The 22,519-nt window shown below is 35.7% G+C and overlaps 1 protein-coding gene and 1 pseudogene across 1 annotated transcript in view; one reads left to right on the forward strand and one right to left on the reverse strand.

Moving 5' to 3' along the window:
- Positions 1-22,519, reverse strand: part of CCDC148 (coiled-coil domain containing 148) — a 148,581-nt gene that overhangs the window by 58,599 nt on the left and 67,463 nt on the right. Inside the window, exon 12 of the mRNA XM_039855433.1 lies at positions 3,618-3,758. Within this exon, the coding sequence (XP_039711367.1) occupies positions 3,618-3,758 (141 nt within the window). The remainder of the gene's footprint in view (positions 1-3,617; positions 3,759-22,519) is intronic.
- LOC120596947 (tubulin alpha-8 chain-like) lies at positions 15,521-21,707 on the forward strand (annotated as a pseudogene).

The following is a 22,519-nucleotide window of genomic DNA, read 5'->3' on the forward strand; positions in this document are numbered from 1 at the left end:
AAGTCTAGGAGTTTTTTTGTTTTTTGTTTTATCATCTGTGTTGACATTTTTTCCCACTCTTATCTCTTTGTCACTATATTATTAGATTAAGAAATACTGGAAAAGAGATTTTATGATTTCATGATGAAATGCTCTCATAAAAACCCATAGATTCCCACCCTGAGAGAATGGCTTTGATCTGAACTGAAAAGGTACTGTGCATTCCCTCCTGAGCATAGAGCTTCTTGAATCATCTGAGAAGCAGCCCTTTAGACTCTTCCAGCCCTTTAGACTGCATTCTGGTTATGACAGCCTACACTTTTTGTTTTAGACTGTTTCTCCTCTTCCCTGGATATTTACAGGATAAATATAATTCTGAACATTTGCCAGGTCACCTGAGGACAAGGGGGAGCAACCAAGTGCTAAGCCATGGTCTATTGGTATTTACTGGTGCAATGTCACTTGAGGTTAAGAGATCATAAAATGACAGATTCTTCCCCAGAACCATCTCTGAGGTAACGCTGAAGGTCATATGGCTGGTGAAGTTATTCGACTTTCCTAATAATGCTCCCCACCTCTGTCACACAATGTGGGGGATTTCAGTGTTGAATTAGGAGCTGGCTAAACTTGGGAGAGTTTTGTGACATCTGAGACCAAGAAAAAGATATATTTTCTTTCTATGTGAGCTTTGGTTGAAATCTCCATTTGGGGAACAAGGGTGAAACTACTCTTGTCTTGGATGCCATAGAACTCTAGGCATCATGCAGCAACAAAATCTCCTAAAACACCATGATGCAGAGCAATTTTATATTATTGAAGCCACCCAAAGAGCCATGTCCAGTGGAAGGGTGGTGTTGTGACCAATATTACACATCAAGCATTTTAAGGTTCATTTAGCACAGTAATTTTGTTTCTTACAATAGCTTCTGAGGATAGTTTATGGAAAGGCATTATCTTTTGATTTTATCTTGATAATAATTTCAAAAGTGAAGAGATGCTTCTGAAATATTACTATTATCACCTAACAGCATATGAATCAAAACTTCTCTTGAGTCTTGAGATAAAAGCATTAAAACTGTGAATACTATGTTCAACTAGAGTTTTAAAGCACAGAAGAAAAAGTAATCTAATAATTTAAAGGTATATTTGAAATAAGCTGGGCACCTACCAGGATCAACTTTGGCACTGGATAGAAATCAATATGTTATTCCAGCAAAAAGACAGTAATTATTCCCTAAAAGAGAAATTGCTCTGAAGAATTATGAGGAAGAAGATCTCTTGTTCAGAAATCCTAAGGTGGGATTTTACAGATGACATAGTTTATCTCTATTGCTGCTTTCTTATGAGAAGAGAAAGCCGGGCAAGTGAAACAGTAGATGGGGAAGTACAGAGCACCAGCTAACAAGGCAACCAGCCTTGAGTTATGGAGAATTGCCCATAAGGGTTTTTCTGCCAAGCTGTTGTTAAACACCGAAGAACTAAAATTTGTCTCCAATATATAAAATAGTTAAAACAAGAGAATTTAGATTTGTGGTTGGTATATATAAAAGTAGCCAAAACTTTGGTCAGTATGTCTGATTTACCATAGAAACCTCCTTTCTCACTTTCAACACAAAGAAATTTTGGACAAACTATAACACAATAACTACACACACACACACACACACACACACACACACACACACACACACTGCCCCAGTGCTGAAAATAAAGATAAAACTCAAAGTGAGCAGTGAGAGGACCTGAGATAGGTCTAAGAAGCTGGTGGCCGGGCCTTTAATATTAGTTGTGGGACTTATGCACATGGGAGCTGGAACCAAGCTACTTACAATGACCAAGAAGCCATGGAGGAATGGGAATTAAATACACCATGACCACTCCCCAGGGAAGTGACAGGGAGGCTAACTTTCTGCTTGAGACCAGAGGAAAAAAGGGATTGGCTCTAGAACCCAGGCAGGTGCTATGCACCAGTGCCAAGTCAGCACCCACTCCAGCTCTCAGAATAGGTCGCAAGTCTCAAAGTTAATATACAAACTGGTCCCGGGCCAGTAAAATGCATAGTGCTCTTAGCAGAGGCAAATATAAAAATTCCCTGTAGAGATGCTCTCACTACCAGGTCAAAATTCATAAAAGAAAGCACAATTCACAAAGGAAGAATTTAAAAACATTGATTACTTGATTATTTTAAATTTTCATGAAACTAGAGACACTACAGGCAAAATTTAAAGGCAAATGACCGATTGGAAAAAAAATCTGCAACCCATATAACTGATAAAAAGAAATAGTATCCAGAACTTATAAAGAACTATAGATTAATAAAGAAAAAAATGGACAAATGGACAAAAAGTACAAATAAGCATTTCACAGAGGAAGAAAACTGCCCAATAAACATGAGATTTTCAATCTCACAAGTGATCAGGGGAATCCAATTTAAACAATGAGATACTGTTCACATTTATTAGATTGACAAAAGTCAAACAGGAAAGTTGTAATATCTTTTTAAAAAGTATTATGAACTTGAAAGTATATGAATCCTACAACATAGTAATTTCCCTCATAGGTGCATACATACCCCAGTCAACATGTATAAGGTGGCTGCTGCAGCATAATTACAAGAACAAAATTTTAGAAACTTAAATGTCAACCACTAAGAGAAAGGATAAATGGTAGCCCAATTCTATAATGGAACACTATATAGCAATTAAAAGGAGTGTGTTAACATGGGTATATCTCAAAAATGTAAGGTTGAATGAAGTACATGCTACAGAATGATACTGGATGATCGTATCCATGAAAAAAAATAAAAGTCACAAACTACATATTAAAATATGTTAAAAGCAATAGATGGCCTGGGAAGATAAAAATAAAATTTATGATTAAGGCTGCCTTTGAAAAGGTAAGAAGGGAAATGGTACTGAGTATGCCCTCAAAGGAGGACTTCAACTTTATTTGTAGAATAAAAATCTGAAATAGAATGAGAAATATTAATAATTTCAGTGCTAGGTGATGAGTATTATTGTGCTTATTACATCATTCTCTGTATTTAAAAAATATATTCTAAATGTAAAAAGTGTTTTTAAAAATAAAATAAAATAAAACATATGCCTTAGTCTCATATAATTCAAGATGTTGACCATGAATTTGGTTTAGAATTTAATTATTCCTTCCATTACTGTTTGTTTTGTTGTTGTTGTTTTGGTGTCAGACCAAATATCAACAGTTCATTTACAAGCTCATAAAGGTCTCTCTCTCATCTTTCAAAATACCTTTCTCTCATGGACATCTATTGACAGTCATTTTCTGCATTGCAGTCAACCAAAATGCTATCCCAGTACACTTGGCCTTTGCCATATCCCAACTTAGTACAAGGCTTGACAACAGTCACAAACCCTGTCCTTCATCTACAGCATCTCTTCTCATCATGAATATCTGTGCTTGTGCAGGTCAATAAGGTGGGTTCCCCTCCTTGTCCACAAATCTTTGAAGCTCCTATGAACTGAAGCAGGACCTGCTAGAACCTTATGAATCTTTCTAAGAACTGCCAATTAGAATTCCATGCCAAAGACTAAGATAAACCAAAGCTCAATCAGGCAATTAAACATTCATTCACACACTCACAGCAACAGAGGATTTCATACTTTTTTTTTCTTTTCTTCTCTTTGTAACAATTCCTTCTTCTTCCACAGTTTCTCTTTCTCCTCTTCCTTTTTCCTTCTTCTGGCAGAAATTTCCATTTCCAGTCTTGCTACCTCTTCCTGGTGGGCTCGCCATTGAAGAACCTGAAATAAACAGAAATTCATTCCAAAAACTATACATACTCAAAGGATTTTCCAGATCAAAATAAGACTAGGTTCCATACCAAGCAGATGTCAAAATTTTTTCAAATACACATTAAAATTCTATGTACATATGAGTGTGTGATATGTGTTATGATATGTGTGCAAGATGTGTGTGTGTGCTTTAGTGTTAAAAGCAGAAAGCAACTTAAAAATCATCTCATTCAGAGACTCTTCACTCAGATTCATGGAGTGAAATCCTTAAGACTCTGTGAATTGACTTCAGTGTGAATTCTCATAAATAGTATGTAAAAATGTCTGTGTTTTTGCACAGGTGTGTTTTTCTGAAACAACAGTTCATATTTCTGTTCAACAATTTTAAACTTCTTAAGTAGTCCTAAGATCCTAAAAAGTTTAAGAACCACTGATATATTTCATCCTTCTTATTTTATAAGTGAGGAAAATGAGCCCAAATGAAGATTTAAAAAAATAAATTTTCAAGACATTTAAAAGAACTTACTGGGTATTGATAGATGTTATTGGTAGATATATAATTGGTATAGCACTTCTAGAGGACATTGAGCAATATGTAAATATGTATCACAATATAAAATATGCATAGCCTTTGACACACAACCTCACTTTCAGAACTTATTCAAAGAAGACAATCAACTGGACAAGTCCACAATAATGTACCCACATGAACATTCACAGCAGTGCTGCTCAAAAAGAAAAATTGGAAAGAGTCTAAATGACTACAATAGGAAACAGCTTAAATTAATTATGGTACCAACATACAATGGCCGTCATTTCTATATTCATTGAAATAGAAAATGTCCACGACATATTATTAGTTGCAAAAACATTTACAGTATGATCTCATTAATATAAATATCATCTATGTATCTACACATAGAAAGAAATTTGGAAGGAGATTTACAAAAATAACATATTGATTATCTTTGAGTAATATCATTTCATGGAATTAAAAAAAAACGTATCCTTTAAGACTTTCTGTGCTGTGACATTTGTACAATAAACATGTATTATCTTCGTGAGCAGGAAACCAATGAAACTAACAAAATAAAAACACAACACATGTTCCATGTACAGATATAGCTAAGGAAGCAGAGAAGAGGGAGATGGAAAGGTGGGTAGATTTCTTTTTGAAAAAGAAGAAATTAGCATTCTCAATCTAATACTCATATTTTACATATTTGAAATAAGCATGACTCATTATGGTAATACATAACATAAAAATTGAATAAATAAAATGTCCTAAAAATATGATGAGTTAAAGTAACTTGTTAAGCTCTTTTTGTACTTTTATTATCTAAAGTTTGTTTTCTAAAAATATCTTTTTCTCTATCAAAATAAGCAAGAAAATCTAGACTCTTGGTTTTCAAATACACTTAGGTTTACATATCTGCTGCTTATCCTGGCCATCAATCTTATTTATCTTCTTCTTTGAAATCCCATTCCTAGAATAAGATCATCTATGCCTTCAATCCTGACTTCCTGCTTCCAAACCATTCCTTCTTGTGACCCACTTCCCATTTGTAACATGCTATAACAAAATCAAGTGTCCTGTCAAGTGGCTAGTGATCTCCCTTCTGAAAACCCAAAGGATGGTTCTCAGTCCTCCTTTTCTTAACCTTGTGGTGGAACTTAACCCTGTTAACCATCTCTTCATGTATAAAACTCCTTCTTTCCTTGGCCATACATTGTTCTCCCCTGTTTCTCCACTAATGGATACTACCTTTCTCTTCTTTCTGCTTCCTGTTCCCACTCCACACCCACAACTCTACTGCTATTCTTTCTCTTTAAACTCAGCTTCTCTTCTGTTTGTTATTTGATGCGCACGTCCTCTCCTATGAGTTAACCTATCACTTCTGTGTATCTGACTCTAAAATGTAGAATATCAGCCTCATCTTTTTGTCTGTAACCCCATCATAACAAATGTTTAAGGCCTTTTCCATTTATATATGCACCCCCAACACAACATTTCCAAAATTAATTCAATATCTTTAACTTTGCTACAGCTTCACGCCAAGTCATGTGTACCTGCCGCTTCTTTCAAACAACTTCGTTTGTTCCGTGGAACCACAAGTATCTCTGTAGGTTGTAATTTTTTATTACCATGTATACTTAGCAACATGACTCATTCTTTCCATTTTGCGCAAGATTTGGGCAATCTTATTATTTCTTAAGCTTAGATGAGGTTTTACTTATGACAAATTGATTTCTAAACTATTGAGTTTCCATAGGCCACTTCACTGTGATTCCCTAGTCCAACCAAAGTCTATCTGCCAAATGTATCTAGAACAATACCAGAATATTCACAGGGGATGTCAAACAGAACCTGAATAATTTAGCTTTCTCACTCCCAACCAATACCCCACTTTAACCTAGCTAATGTGTAATCCTCAGGTAGTTTTTTTCCTGTGCCTTCCCTTATATGGCCATTGTTGTCCTTAGCTTCATAACACGATTCAAACTATTCCCCTACCTGGAATGCTCTCAGTTTTCTCTTAGTTCACAAAACGCTTCTTGGCCCAACACATGCCCCATGTCTTTCCTGAAACATTCTCTAACCCATGTTCATCTCTCTTTTCTTAATTCATTTACCATACCATAATTGCTCACTAATTGTTTTGAGCATAATGTTTCGGTTTCTGTTTAGAGCAGGTTCATGATATATATGTAGTTTATCTTTCCCTTATAGAGTCTAGCAGAATGCTAGCACATCACAGGCACTCAATAATTACCTTCTCTTTAATTTACCCAAATAAACATTTTTAAATGAAACTACGTAAATGAAAAAGAAATGATAGTATCAGAATATGCCAATTTGAAACACCTAATGAAATAATGGGTCCTCATTCACAATCGTAGTGGCTACTAAAACTTTCACATTAACAACTGATGCAAAACTTTATAATGGATGGATCAGGCTGGCAATAATTGAACACACTAAACAATCTTAACATCACAGAGAAACAAGCATCCAGAGAAAAGAATACAACTTTTTCATGAACTATTCTTGCCAAAAGATTAAACTGAATATGATCGAATCTCTAAACCTATGGATCAGGTTACAGGAAATTCAGCCAATGGAGAAACATATCAAACAATGGTATGGGGATGCAATCAGCTAAACTGGTATTTGAAGAACTTTAAAGTTCTTTAACAAATTACAAGGAAAAATAAAGAAGTAAGGAGCATCATGGATTAAAAAAGATTTATGAAACATACTAATTAAATGCAATATGCAGATAATTTTCAGATTATGATTTGAATAAACCAAATGTAAGAAATTATGAAACAATTAAAGAGATTTCAATATTGATTAGTTAATTGATACTATTAAGAAAATATTGTTAAAGTTTATAGGTTTTCGTACAGTATGGCTATGCTTTCTAAAAGTCTTATTAATTTCACAGATATATACTGAAATACAGATGAAATGATATGATGTCTGGGATTTGTTTACAATTACCCAATGGGTATGGGAGAATAGGTAAGGGGATAGATGAAGCAAATTTGACACTTGAGTTGATAATTGTTGAAGTTGAGTGAAGATAGACTTTTGTATGTTTAAATTTTTTTTGTTTAAAATTACACTAAAATTTTGTACAAAAACAAAATAAACTATAAAATATATGTCAAAGAGATTTGTATAATAAAAACTGTAGTCCCAAGGTTTTCAGACAGTAGGAGGGAAGATTTGAGATGCATTGAACTAATGAAAAGAAAAATACCACATATTCAATCTTTCTGTGTATTGAGATTGCTTCCATAAATTTTGATAGAAAAAAGTCTGGGCCTTGGAATTATTCTTCTCATCTTTTGATTTAAGACTAACTTATGGGAATTATCATTGAATGAGGTTTGCATAAATGTGTCATATAATTTAAAGAAGCCAAAGCATAAGTAAATCTATAACTGGAAAAAGTTTGTGTTTCCAAAGGCAAGTACAGCGAGAAAATAACCAGACTAATAAAACTGGGGCGATCTAGTATATCCACCAATTTACTCAATTTACTCTTCCTTATAATTTGCAAATCTGAATGATGTTTCTTCTGTTCTCTAGGGAAAAAAAAGATTATGGCAGTTTTTTAAATGGGCATGCACACTGTAGAATCATGAAACAAATGCAAGTTCAGCAACCAAAAGCCAATGGGTTATAGATGTCAAGCAATCTATGAAATTCCAGGGGAGGAAAATAAAACCTCTTGGGCAAGTCAGCACCAGCCTTTAGAAACTAAATTGCTTCCACTCAATATTGGAATCATAAGAATGGTCAGGGACCCTTTGAGGTTTGCTTGCAATCAATAACTCAAAATATCATCTGTAATTATAACCATAACCCAAATAACATGAAGAGTAGAAGAGAAGATTGTTGAAGCTAGCATTGTATTTTAAACAGCTAGAGTTGTGAGACCTTGACAACAAGAAACAGGATCTGCAGTAATTGGTATCCAGGCAGTAAGGTAAATGGGGCTTTTCAAAATGCACAATGGATACGGTGAAGAATCTGGTGGGAAAAGGGTGCTATTGAAAAATCCTTACCCGATAGATGCCCACAGTGGCAGCCTAGGGATTTAGACAGCTCCCGTGTGGAGAGAATGACAACCGATTATGGTAATTTTGAGATGCCAGAGAATAAGAAAGCTGGCAGGTGGGTGAAAGAATCAATATTAGTACAATAGGCTAAAGTACAGAAGACTTTGAGCAAACAGTGAGCAAAAGGAAGAATAACCCAGAAGAACATTTCAGTGGTTTTATTTTAAAGCGTTTGCTAATTATATAGCTTTAAACAGAACATGTGACATAACCGTGTAACAATAATAACTACGAAAGAACATTACCACAGTAGCAGTTAGGAGCGCATTATAAGGAAAGCATTATTTAGACGATTAATTACGGGATATTTTTCCAGGTCTTTTATTCAATATTCCTGCCAAAGGTATAGTCTTTGAATGAAATCTTACCCTAACAGAGAACAAATAAAGTTTAAAATATATTCATCTATTGCAAATAATAAATTAATGGTTTAAAATGAAAACGGTGAGTAGCATCACATATACTCCTTGCTCTCGATGTAAAAATAAAATGGTTCAATTAAAAACATATATTCTCAGAGTGAATAAAGTACAAGAAAAACAAAATATGAAGCCCATGAAAACTTCAAAGGTAATGATGGAAATTAACATCAAGGTAACAATATTAACACAATTTTACATCAAAGCTAAGAGCTTTGAAAAAAATTTTACTTCAAGTGGATGTGACATAACTGAAATGAGTACAGTAGTCCTGCTTATCTGTGGGGAATAAGCTCCAAGACTCCCAGTGGATGCCTGTAACCATGGATAGTGCTGAATCCTACATATACCATATTTTTTCCTATACATTTATACCTATGATAAAATTTAATTTATAAATTAGGCACAGAAAGAGAAAAACAATAACAACAAAATAGAACAATTATAACAGTATAGTATAATGAAAGTTATTTGAATGTGATCTCTCAAAGTATCTTACTGTCCTTGTACATACAACATGGACACACTGCATGAAAAGATGATTCACATTCCAGTGGAATGGAGCAGGATAGAGAGAGATTTCATCACACTAATAAGAATGGCACATAATTTATAAACTGTCTTATTTCTGTAATTTTCCATAGTTGACCATGGGCAACTGAAACTGTGGAAAGCAAAACTGAGGATAAGCGGGGACTACTGTGATCAACTTTGGTCAGAACACCTGCTTTTTTGTCTTATTTCTGCCACTAACCAACAACATTGTTCCTCTGAGCAAATGGCTCAGTTTTCTCTTGTATTAAAGGGATGGACTGGATCAGGTGACTTCTATAGTTTTAAATTTTATTTTTTTATTTAAACGTAGTTGGTATACATTAATATATTGGTTTCAGGTGTACAACATAATGATTTGACATTTATATACTTTACAATGTGATCATCACACTAAGCCTTTTAATCATCTGTCACTGTGCAAACTTATCACAGTATTATTGATTATATTCCCTTTTACCTTTTTCTTATAGTTTAAGTTCTATTATTCTGATTCTATTTCAAATTTTTCTTAGATAGAGAAATCACAATATATGACATGCTCTGTAGTTTTCTTCTGTAAGCAAAAAAAACTGCAATGAGGAACATCCGTATTTTATAAATCTGTTAAGTAATAACAGGCAATTAAATATTAATATTGAATTCTATCAGCCAAATTTATGGAAACGCTGTGTCATGTGTGTTGTTTCATACAGGGAAAATATCATCTGACCAATGCCTTAGAACTGACAATACTAAAATATTAAAAACTGCCATTTATGAAGATTTATTTCGTGCCAGGCTTATGCTTCATAAAGACATTAAGCATATAAAACGAGCAAAGTATCTTCTTCACAGTTCATCTGGTCAACTTGAATTTATCTTGCTTGAGTCTAAGCTTAGATAGATTTGTTCCAGGAAGCCTTCCCTAACTTACCATGTCCAAGTCAGGTGTCTCCTGTCTGGCACTTTGTCCATGTCTATTACGGCATGTACCAAAGCATTTGGAATTGCCTGTACCTCTCTCTTGGCTACAAACTTAAGGGCAGGGACAAAATTTGTCTTATTCATAGTCTCTCTACAGAGCCTAACATGGCACCTGGCACTTGGTAAGGATTCAAGAAATACTTGTTGGTGGATGCACAGATAAGGCTCTGGGGCTAAGGCTCAGAAGTTACACTGACAATATTTCACCTTCTCCCTGCTGGATTGGTCTTTAGAAAGAAAAGTTACTCCCACCAGAAATGCTACCATTTTCTCACTCTACCACCATGGGATTCTCAATCTTTACTTTGCCCAATCCTAGCTGTTTCTGTGCTTCCGAAGCTCCACCTCTGCTTGTCTGAGAGGGAAAATATCTAGAAAAACCTTGTCGGGATTTTCAATAACTAATTCATATTTCTAGCAATGTCAGAGGGCATGTGCAAAAAAATGCCAAGAAAATCCCTTTCTCTGTCTTCTCCCTAAATGTTCTTAAAAGCTTCAAAATTCAGTTCAACTGAGTCAACTTCAAATTTTCATTTTATTAAATCTTTAACAGTCTGATAGTTCTATTAAATTCTTTTCTAAAGTCCCACCATTTTTCAATATTACTTAATCAAGCTCTTATCTTATGTGTTCCATTTATGTTTAAACTTCGCTCATGAAATGCAGTGCCTGTGATTTTGCATAGATTATTAAAACTTTCTATTCTCTCCTTGGCATTTTTGCTTAACAGAAAGATTTGGTTTTCCCTTTTGGTTTCACAACTGTCGCTTGGTTTCTTGGTTCATTTTTTATCACCTCTTTTTGAAAACTGCTTTCTATTTTCTGTGGCTTTTTAATAGTCTTTCTTAAAATCTTAAAGATTATGCAATATTATCTTGACTGTTTCATTTCCTTTTCAAATAAAACCTTGCAAAGTTTCATTTAACTGAGTCCTAGAAAGTCTTAACCTTACAAGACTTGTAGAGGAAGAAACAAATTAAATGTCAATAAGCAAAAAACTATGAACAGATTTTTTTTCTTAAGGAACAAAACTGACAAACCTGTCAATTTTATTTATGAAGCTGACAAAGCCAAATTGTATATTAGAGTCAGAAAATGGGGCTAACAGTTAGAAAGTCACTAGCCTGCGGTCTATGAGATCCAGGGAAATCACTTCCCATTTCTGGGCCTCAAATCCATTTTGAAAAATGAAGAGGACTATATCAGTTTTTCAAACAGAAGGTTAAAACTCATTAGTAGATAATGAAGTCAGTCATGTAGAAAGGAACTAGTGTTTTTTTTTTTATGGAAGAGAATAGAACAGTAAATATCAGAGTGTATTTCATCATTATAGTAATGCTGTTTCAAGAATTTTTTTTCAAAAAATTGTGTGTGTATGTGTATTTGTTCATGATGCAAAATACCTTTCTCACTGTAGGTCACAGTCAAAGAAGCTTGAAAACACAGCAGGAAGTTCTCTATAATCCCTTCCAACAGTAAGTTTCTATGGCTCTGTGATATAAAGACCAAAGCTATTGCATTTCCATCATTAAGCCATAGACATTCTTTCTGCAGTCAACCCAGAAGCATGGTATAGAAGAGAGAACTTAGGTTTTTCTTAATTAAAAATGATTGAGGTGACATTGATCAACAAAATCTAATAAGTTTCAAGTGTATAATTCAACCATATGTAATAAATATATTGCATTGTATGTTCAACATTCACAGTTAGATTGCCTTCTGTTATCAAATATTTGACCCCTTTTACCCCTATTTACCCCCACCCCACCTCGTTGCTTTCCTCTGGTAAACATTAATCCACTGTCCATGTCCATGAGCCTCTGTTTACTTGTCATGCTTATTTTCTGCTTTTAGATTTATATCCCACATATGAGTGATATCATGTGGTTTTCAACGTTTTCTATCTGACTTATCTCATTTAGCATGATTATCTCAAGATCCATCCATGTTGTCATAAATGGCAGTATTTCAACTTTTCATATAGCTGAGTAATATTCCATTGTATATTTGTACTACATCTTCTTTAGCCAATCATCTATCTTAGGACACTTTGATTGCTTCCATGTCCTGGCCACCGTGAATAATGCTGCTATGGACATCGGGATGCATATATCTTTGCAGATAAATGTTTTCAGGTTTTTTTTGGATAAATACCCAGAAGAGGGATTGCTGGATCATACAGTAATTCAATTCTTAGGGGTTTTTTTTTTAGGACGCTCCATACTGTTTTCCATAGTGGCTGTACCAATTTGCAGTCCCACCAGCAGTGTATGAGAGTTTCTTTTTCCCTATCTCCTCTCCAAACACTTGTTATTACTTGTCCTGTTGATGACAGCAATTTCAACAGGTGTGAGATGGTAGCTCATCATGGTTTTGATCTGTATTTCCCTAATAGCTAGTGAAGTTGAGCATCTTTTCATATGTCTGTTGGTCATCTGTATGTCTTCTTGGGAGAAGTGTCTGTTCAGGTCTAGAGAACCTAGTTTTTGAAATTGTAAACCTGAGCTTGAATCCTACCTCTGTGACTTATTAATGGCATTCCGTTAATAAGTGGTACATTATTTAACCACCTAGAACTTCAGATTAATGTAAGATGGGATAACAATGACATGTACCTTACAGGGTTGCTATGCAAACACCATCAATTTTCACAAGCCAGAAACTCAAGAACCATCCTAACACTGATGGTTCCTGACACTCTACATATAATCCATTACCTGTTGACTGTACCTTCAACTATCTCTTGAACCCATTCACTTTTCTCCACCTTTATGATCCCATCCTAATGTTACAAGGATGCATCCTGCATCTACTTTCGTTTCATTATCTGCCCAAATCTTCATCTCACTGCCTATACTTTCAATGGTTTCCGCTGCTCTTGGGGTGAAGTCTAAACTCCTAACTATGAATATCCAAGGTCTGGCCCTGCCTGTGTCTGCAGCCCCAACTCAAAACCCGCAACCAATCACAGACCCACCCTCTGTGCTCCAGTAGCACTGGCCATCTTACAGATCCCTAAACAGGCTACATTTCCTCCAGCTACATGGATGTTATACATGCTATTTTCTTTTCTTGGAATATTTTTACCCTCCACCTTGTCTCCACACCTTTTCCTAATCAATACTTACTAAGTTCCAAATTTTAGCTCCAGTGTCTGTCAGGGAAAATTTACCCACCTGTCCCACGTGAGGTAATCCCGCCACCCCTCCTCCCACCCCCAGTTGCACGCTCCCATAACATTGTTTACTTATCCTTCAAGGTACTTATCATAGTTTAAAATTAGACATTCAACCTCATGATTAGATAACCAATATCTGTTTCCTCTCTAAATTGCGATCTCCATGAGGACAGGGACTATATCTGATTGGCTCACCAGTGTATCTTCAGTGCCTTACACACCACTTGACATCTAATAGATGCTCAATAAATATGTTTGAATGAATAAATAAATGAGATAAGAAAGCATAAGTGCTACACAAATCTTAACTTTATTCCTAGATTGCTACAATTGCTTTCCAGCTGACTTTCCTAACTTCATCCTGTTGAATTTGTCTATTATATTAATTTTCACATATTTTTGCTCCCGTGCTCAAGATTTCAACAGTAGTGGCTTCGTGTTGGCTACCATTTCAAGTAGCTTTTATGGCTATTTATTTATTTGGACAATACATATTCAAAAGACTAAATCTTTTAAGGGATATTTGGACTTGATTCCACACATATGACCTTATTCCTTATTATTTCTCAGCGCAAACAGGTAGCCCTTCCACTACCTGCTCTGTGTTTTTCTCTCCTCTTCACTCCTATACATCTATTTTTATCTCTGTCCCAGGCCCTTGCCTAGAAAGCCTTCACTCCTGCTCATCTGTCCTTCAAGGTTATTCAGGGCCCCTTCCTAATGATTTCATCCAACGATTGTCTATCCCACCTCTGACCTGTATCCATAATAGTTTCTAAAATAGACACCAATCAGTCACTATTTAACTTATCTTGATTTATTTTCATTTCACTATATAAAATTATATTATTCTGAGTTCTTATCACAAGGCAAATTTTTTCTTTCTTTGTATTGTATCAATATGAGATGATGGATGTTAGCTAATCCTATCATGGTAATCGTTTCACAAATTAGGGAAGTCAAACCATCATGCTATATACCTTAAACATACAGCGATATATGGAAAAAATGGTTATTAATCAATCGATTTATTTTCTTGTCTATGTTTCTCACTAGACTTTAGGCTCCATGATAGCAGGGACATGGCCTTATTCACTATTCTAACCCCATTCTGGGGACAGTGCCTCACCCAAAGTGTTCAGTGATATTCTTGGGTGGATGAATAAGTATCTAAAACTCAGATTAGCAATCATGTACATGTTTAGTCTCTAAACCTCAGGTGCAGATGACTACCACCTAGCATATTGCTTCTGGGATTCCATAATTTCAACAGGAACCTTTAGGCTTAACAATTTCTTGCACATACCATACTTCCTTCTATCTACCTCCTCTCCCTTCTGCCTCTCTGACATTTTATCAACGTGATAGGCTAAAATTATTATGGTTCCACACTGGTGGTAGAACCTAAGCTCAGCTTTTATTTTTTAAGAAAGAAGGAGGACTTAGACTATATTAGTTCAGAGTAAAAGACTCTACTTTAGGGTATATACTCTATGAGTGCAGGTCTTGAGAAAGGTTAGGCTTATATATGTGTAGAGCTATCTTCTTTCAGTGGATAGAGAGTACTGACTTATTCTCCTTTTTATCTCCGACAAAAATTATCTCAGTTCCTGGCACACAGTAAATGTTTATTAAGTGTGTGTTAAAACATATTTAGCACTTCATTATCTTCTATAAAAAGGTCCTATTTATAAAACCTTCTAGAAGAAAGTGTAGTGGGTAAAGTCCATGGCATCAGTCTTGCTGATGACTTTTTGAATTTGACACAAAATCAAAGTCAATAAAAGTAAAAATAAATAAGTGGGACTATATCAAACTAAAAAGCTTCTGCACAGCAAGGGAAACTATTAATAACATGAAAAGGCAACCTAAAAAATGGGAAAAAATATTTGCAAATCTCATATCTAATAAAGGGTTAACATCCAAAATATATAAAGAACTCATACAACCAAATAGAGAAAAGCAAACAATCCAATTTAAAATGGGCCTAGAATCTGAAGACATTTTCCAAAGAAGACATATAAATGGCTAACAGGTACGTGAAAAAGTGCTGAACGTCACTAATAATCAGGGCAATGCAAATCAATACCACAGTGAGATATCACCTCACACTTGTTAGAATGACTATCATCAGAAAGAGAGAGGTGTGTTACCTCGACTCTTAGCTTCTCGGGGACAGTAACTGGGACCCGGTGTCTTCTCCTGTCGCCTGTGCCTGCTAACCCATTTTGTCCACCCTTGTTCATCTCCATCCACATTGGCCAGGCTGGTATCCAGATCCACAATGCCTGCTGGGTGCTCCACTACCTGGAACATGGTATCCAGGCTGATGGTTAGAAACCAAGTGACAAGACCATTGGGGGAAGGGCAGGGAGATGATTCCTTCAACAACTTCTTCAGTGAGACAGGCGTTGGCAACCATGGGCATTGGCAAGGAGATCACTGACCTTGTCTTGGACTGAATTCAGAAGCTGGCTGACCAGTGCACAGGTCTTCAAGGCTTCTTGGTTTTCCACAGCTTTGGTGGGGAACTGGTTCTAGGTTCACCTCCCTGCTGATGGAATGTCTCTCTATGTTGATTACAGCAAGAAGCCCAAGCTGGAGTTCTCAATTTACTCAGCTCCCCAGGTTTCCATAGCTGTAGTTAAGCCCTACAACTCCATCCTCTCTACCCACACCACCCTGGAGAACTCTGATTGTGCCTTCATGGTTGACAATGAGGCCATCTATGATATTTGTCATAGAAACCTTGATATTGAGTGCCCAACCTAATCTAGCCTTATTAGCCAGACTGTGTCCTCCATTCCTGCTTCCCTGAGACTTGGTGGAGCCTTGAATGCTGATCTGACAGAATTCCAGAGCGACCTAGTGCCCTATCCCTACATCCACTTCCTTCAGGCCACATGTGCCCCTGTCATCTCTGCTGAGAAACCCTACCATGAACAGCTTTCTGTAGCAGAGATCACCAATACATGCTTTGAGCCAGCCAACCAGATGGTAAAATATGATGCTTGCCATGATAAATACATGGCTTGCTGCCTGTTGTACTGTGAGGACATGGTTCCCAAAGATGTCAATGCTGTCATAGCCACCATCAAGGTGAAGCACAGCATCCACTTTGTGGACTGGTGACCCACTGGCTTCAGAGTTGGCATTAATTACCAGCCTCCCACTGTGGTGCCTGGCGGAGACCAGTCAAAGTACAATGAGCTGTGTGCCTGCTGAGCAACACCATAGCTGTTGCTGAGACCTGAGCTCACCTGGACCACAAGTTTGACCTGATGTATGCCAAACATGCCTTTGTTCACTGGTATGTGGTTGAGAGCATGGAGGAAGTAGAGTTCTTTGAAGTCTGTGAGGACATGGCTGCCCTTGAGAAGGATTATGAGGAAGTTAGTGTGGATTCTGTTAAAGAAGAGGGTAAGGAGGAAGGAGGAGAACACTAATTACTATTCCTTTCAGCCTGCAACATGTCGTACTTAGAGCTTCAGCTTCAACAGCTGACAGGCTTTTAAGCTTTCTTCGCTTTTACCTGTGAATCATGTCTGTCTTTATCATGTGTACCTATAAGATTTTCCCCTCATGTCTTAAAGACACTTAAATAATTAGAACATAAAGAGAAAAGAGATAACAACTGTTGGGGAAGATGTAGAGAAAAGGGAACTCCTGTGCACTGTTGGTAAGAATGTAAACTTGTGTAGCCACTATGGAAAACTGTATGGAAGTTCCTCCAAAAATTGAAATTTGAACTACCTTATGATTCAGCAATTCTACTTCTGGGTATATATCTATGGAAAACAAAATCACTATCGCAAATGCAGCATTATTTATAATAGCCCATGTTCAATGCAGCATTATTTATAATAGCCAAAATATGAAACAACCTAAGTGTCCATCAATGAATGAATGGATAAAGATGTCTCATATGTGCAGTGGAATATTACTCAGCCATAAAAAAGGAAAGAAATCCTGCCATTTCTGACAACACAGATAGACACTGAGGTCATTAGGCTAAGTAAAGTCAGACAGAGAAGGACAAATGCCAAATACTGAATGATTTCGCTTACATGTTAGCTTTTTTAAAAACAAACTCATAGATACAGAGAACAGATTAGTGCTTGCTAGAAACAGAGGAATGAGTGTGGACAAAATGGGCTAAAGAGATTAAAAGGAACGAACTTCCAGTTATAAGATAAATAAGTCCTGGGATGTAATGTAGAGCACGATGACCATGGTTAACAATACTGTATTGTATATTTAAAAGTTGCTAAGAGAATAAATCTAAAAAGTTCTCATTGTAAGAAAAAATAATAATAATTATGTGTTGTGAAGGATGTTAACTAAACTTATTGTGGTAATCATTTTGTGTAATATTTCAAACCATGCTGTACATCTAAAACTAACAATGTTATACATCAATTATACCTTATTTTTTAAACAAGATTTTGTTTATTAACCATTTCACATGTATAGTCCACTTCTCAATTAAATTATATGTTAATTGCAGTCTGAGGTCATTTTTAATTACAAAAATTGCAATTTTTTGTAATTTATAAAATCCACTGCAATGCTAAACTCATAGAAGGTACTCTATAACACTCATTAAAGATGTCTGTGATCTTACAATCATCATGTAAGAAAGTTGAGACAACTTTTTGTAAGCCCTAAATTTAATTTCAGTACCAGGGATTATCCATAAAGTCACTAATCCCAGTAATGACTCCACTTTTTATTCTGCAATTCTGAGCTTTCTTACCTTTGGCTATGGTTAAAAATAAAATACAAATATAATATCTACCGCATTTGCCTAACAAGGCCTTTGCCTAATTAATGCAAGTGAAATGGATTATGGGAAAAGAGTTATCTAGAATCGTTTCTTGTAATTAGGGTGGCATGATGTGTAGAAAGAGAAAGTGGGAAACATGTATTAAATAAGCATTAGTAAGCTATTCTTAAATTCACAAGTTTACACTAGCATAACCATACACCTCAAAGCTCTGCTACTTCCCTTAGAGTTATTATTTTAATGAACAGAACCTCAAGAGAAAGGCTCATAGATTAGTAACCACTGGAACAGTTTTTTGGTTTTTGTTTTTTGGGTTTTTTTTTTTTAATGAGAATAAAACACTTTTGGAACTATGAAATGGAGACCGCTGCTGAGAACAAAAAATTAGAAAAGTGATTATAGTGTGTGATAAAGGTGATTACAGTTTATGGATTTCCTAACTCATAGGACCCAAACAGGAAACCTTCAACGAGATACTTATTTTCCCCCCATCATTTCAGTTCTTTCTAGTATAGCACAGACTCAACATCAGATAATTTAAAGAACTTGGCAGTATATTTAATCTCTTCACATAAACCCATTACATCTCACCTACGTGGGGGGCCAAGAAGAAGAGCCAAGCAGAGATGATGACAAGAAGATTAACTGGGAAAAACCATAAAAGAAAGTGACTTTCATTAGCATCAGCAGAACTCCTTCACTTGGGATGTTTTTGAGCAATAAATATTTCAAACTAGATATAGTGCATGTTGATATGTGCATATTGCCTGAATGCTTTTCTGCAAAAAAGAATAATTAGAACATAAACGAGAAAAAACCAATATCTTCTTAGAAAAAAAAAAGGTAATAGAAAAAAAAGGGAAAAGGGGAAGACAAAAGGTAAAATGCAAAATTAAGGGGCCATTATATCCATGTACAGGGGCCTCACCCCAATTAGTCCCAAAAACACTACTAGAAGTTATACCCATCAATTCTCTAAACATTCACAAGATGATAAATCCTATCATCTTAAACTTTTTCTAAATAGACACTAAGAAGGAAGCAGGATGCTCTACTGATATTACAATATGTTCATGGAAATGAGAAATCTTATTCTTTTCCATAAAGTCTTAGTAAACCTCTGAAATGAATGTTCTGAGCAGATAAACACTAGAACAATGTACATTATTTTGAATTTGTTTTTCCTTTGTTCAAGATTTGACCAGTTTTACTTCAAAATGACAACTCTGCTGAAGCTCATTTATATATCCTTCTTACCTGCCCTGTCTTCTAATTACTTATTCTGCATATGTTTCTCGAAGGAATAACTATGATCCCTTATATAAAATTCTATACTATTCAGCCAAGGAGACAACTCTGTATTAATCTATAAAGATATATTAAACAGAACATATAAAGCATGATGGTGTGAATCTGTCACTTATGCTAGGAGATTTAGAAATCTGAATTAGGTCTTTCAAGTCTGTGGCCTACTGCAAGGTTGCTGCTTATAGATAATTACTCCCGGCTAGGAAAACAGAAGATGCTATCTGTTGTAACAGAGATAATGTAACTGACCAATAATTCTATACATTATTATGTGCCAATGTCTTGGGGATTTTTTACATTTAAAACTACTTTGTCTTTTCCTAGGAGTCAGATGAGCTCTGGCATTGCACCTTTCCCCATGTGTGATTCCTCTATGTCATGTACATCCCATGGATCACATAGGGAGAGGCTCTAATCCTTGAAAAATATTGTTCTTAGCATTTAAATTAAGACATATTATGTGAAATTAATAAGAAAATGGTTCTAAATTTTAATTGAATAAAAGCACGTTTTTAAAAGTCCATAACATGTCTGAATTAATAAGACCAATTGTATATCTTCATTAGCTAGCTGGATCCGCCTTCTATATATACCTTCTGGTGTTCCCAGGGTTTCCTTTCTGGTTCTTTCCTTTTCATTCAACCCATTGGGCTTCCAGTACCATGAGTGTACTCAAGCCACCACACCACTCCAGAGCCACATACCTAACCTACAGACCTCTAAAAGCAATGCATTCAAAAACAGAATCACTATCCTTCCCTCAAAACCTGTATTCCTTATCCAGTTGACGGCATCATAGATCATCCAGTTATGGAAGCCAAGAGCCACTCTAGACTCCTTTCTCTCCATTTGGCTTTACAGCCTATCACCAAGTCCTCCTTATGTCTCAACTCCTTTATCTCATCTCCAACCCCAAAGCTGCTAAGTTCAGTTAAACTTTCATCATCTCTTTCCAATAGACTGTAAGAATTATTTCCTAACTGGGCTCCCAGCTTTCAAATTTATCTCACGTCAGTCCATCTCCTACATCATGTCTGACTAATCTTCTTATGATGAAAAATCTGATAATATTACTCCTCTACCTCAAGGCTATCAATGGCTCCCTGCTATCTCCAGCAGAAGCACAAATTCAAATATCTGTTGGGGTCAGGTGCATGCTCCATCTAAAGGCACCTAAGGGAGGCAGTTGCTTTTGACTCCAGCCAGTTGTTGACATATAGAAATGTAGGCCCCAGGCCACCAGATATCCCAATTTTTCAAGAGAAGCAGGAAATCTGGATTTGTATGCACATTTCCTAAAATTTTATTGTTGAAAATACACCTATATTCTTAAAAACAAACATATAAAGCCTTAATTTAATATCTAGTCTATTAGTTTTCAACCTCTCATCTACTAGATAAAATTCCAACTCTTAGCATCACATACTGGATCCCCCATTATCTGTCAAAGAATATTCCCTTCTTCAACCTCCCTGCACCCAAACGGTGTTCCACCCATCACAAATTACATGCAATTCTTCAAAAGTGCCATGCTGTTTTGACTCCCCCATGGCTTTGAATAGTTTTTCCTACTTCTGGAATACATTACCCACCTCATATTTTTAATGACGAATTCTTACTTACTTTCTCAGACTGACTCAGCTCAAGCATCTCTTCCTCTGTAAAGCCTTCCTGGACCCAGCCACAAGACAATTATTTTGTCCTTGGTGTCATCACTGTTACTAGGTCATACACTTATTATAGAATTAATTGGAGTAAATTGAAACTACTTATTTTAAAGTTGCCTCCCCTGTCAGACAATGGAGCTCTTTAAGGGAAAAAACTTAATTTTTTTATATCTATTCTCAGCCCATAGCCTATTGGTGGACACAATTATATTAGAACTAACCAGGAGGAGATAAGAGACTGTACCATTTTCCCTAGTTTATAACAAAATATTAACAATAGGAAAACAGATTAGAGATCTTCATTGATGTCTGAATTTAACTTTTCTTTCATAGAAATACAACTATAGCTGAAAAGTGCTCATAATCTTCTAGGTTGGTCAGTCTTTCACTCATTACGCGGTGACTTTGTCCCTGTTTTCTGACCATATAGTTTTCCAGAATTTTCTATAAAAGGAATTATACAGCATGTAGTCTTTTGAGTTTGGTGTTTTTCACTTCATCACACACTTGAGGCTCATCCATGTTGTTGCACGCATCAGAAATTGATGAAGTGTTCTATCGTGTGGATGCACCACATTTTGTTTACTCACTAGCTAGTTGCAAGACATTTGGGTTGTTTCCAGTTTTGGGTGATTATAATTAAGTTGCTATAAACATTTGTGGCAGTTTTTGTGTGTAAACTTTAAGTTTTCATTTCATTTGGATAAATACCCAGTAGGATTGGTGAGTCATATGGTAAGTGTATATTTAACTTTTAATTGTAAGGGTATATGTGAAGACAGTATTGTAGATTTATTGAAAACAAAATATTGTCAACTTGCTAAACATTAATATTTAACTTTTATTCTTCACTAATTTGTAAACTTGCATCGTTTTAGTTTACTTGCACATTTGTGACAGAGCTTCATGGGAGTAATATGAAAAACAATTAAGGTGGCTTGCCTAGGTGTGGTCTCTTATGGAAGAGGGTGTTTCTCTGTACAACGGTTCATACCAGGTCTGGAAAAAAGATATGAGTGACAGTGACCCTTGTGTCATTTAGGACAGAAGCAAATAGCAAAGAACGGGTTTACTTTATTTTATATGAGGAACGAAGTCCTTGATCCTGATAACTCTGGCTGTTAAAGCTACACTTAAATGGCTCCAATAAAGTTTACCCCTTATATTGAACAATTCATAGGTAAACTTGGAATCTTGTAACGGTTTTTATCATTATTATTACTTTCGACGATAGATACTACTTTTCTGGTTGTCCATACAAA

Source organism: Pteropus medius, unplaced genomic scaffold (genome assembly GCF_902729225.1).
Source record: "Pteropus medius unplaced genomic scaffold, Ma_sr-lr_union100, whole genome shotgun sequence".
Classification (NCBI taxonomy): domain Eukaryota; kingdom Metazoa; phylum Chordata; class Mammalia; order Chiroptera; family Pteropodidae; genus Pteropus; species Pteropus medius.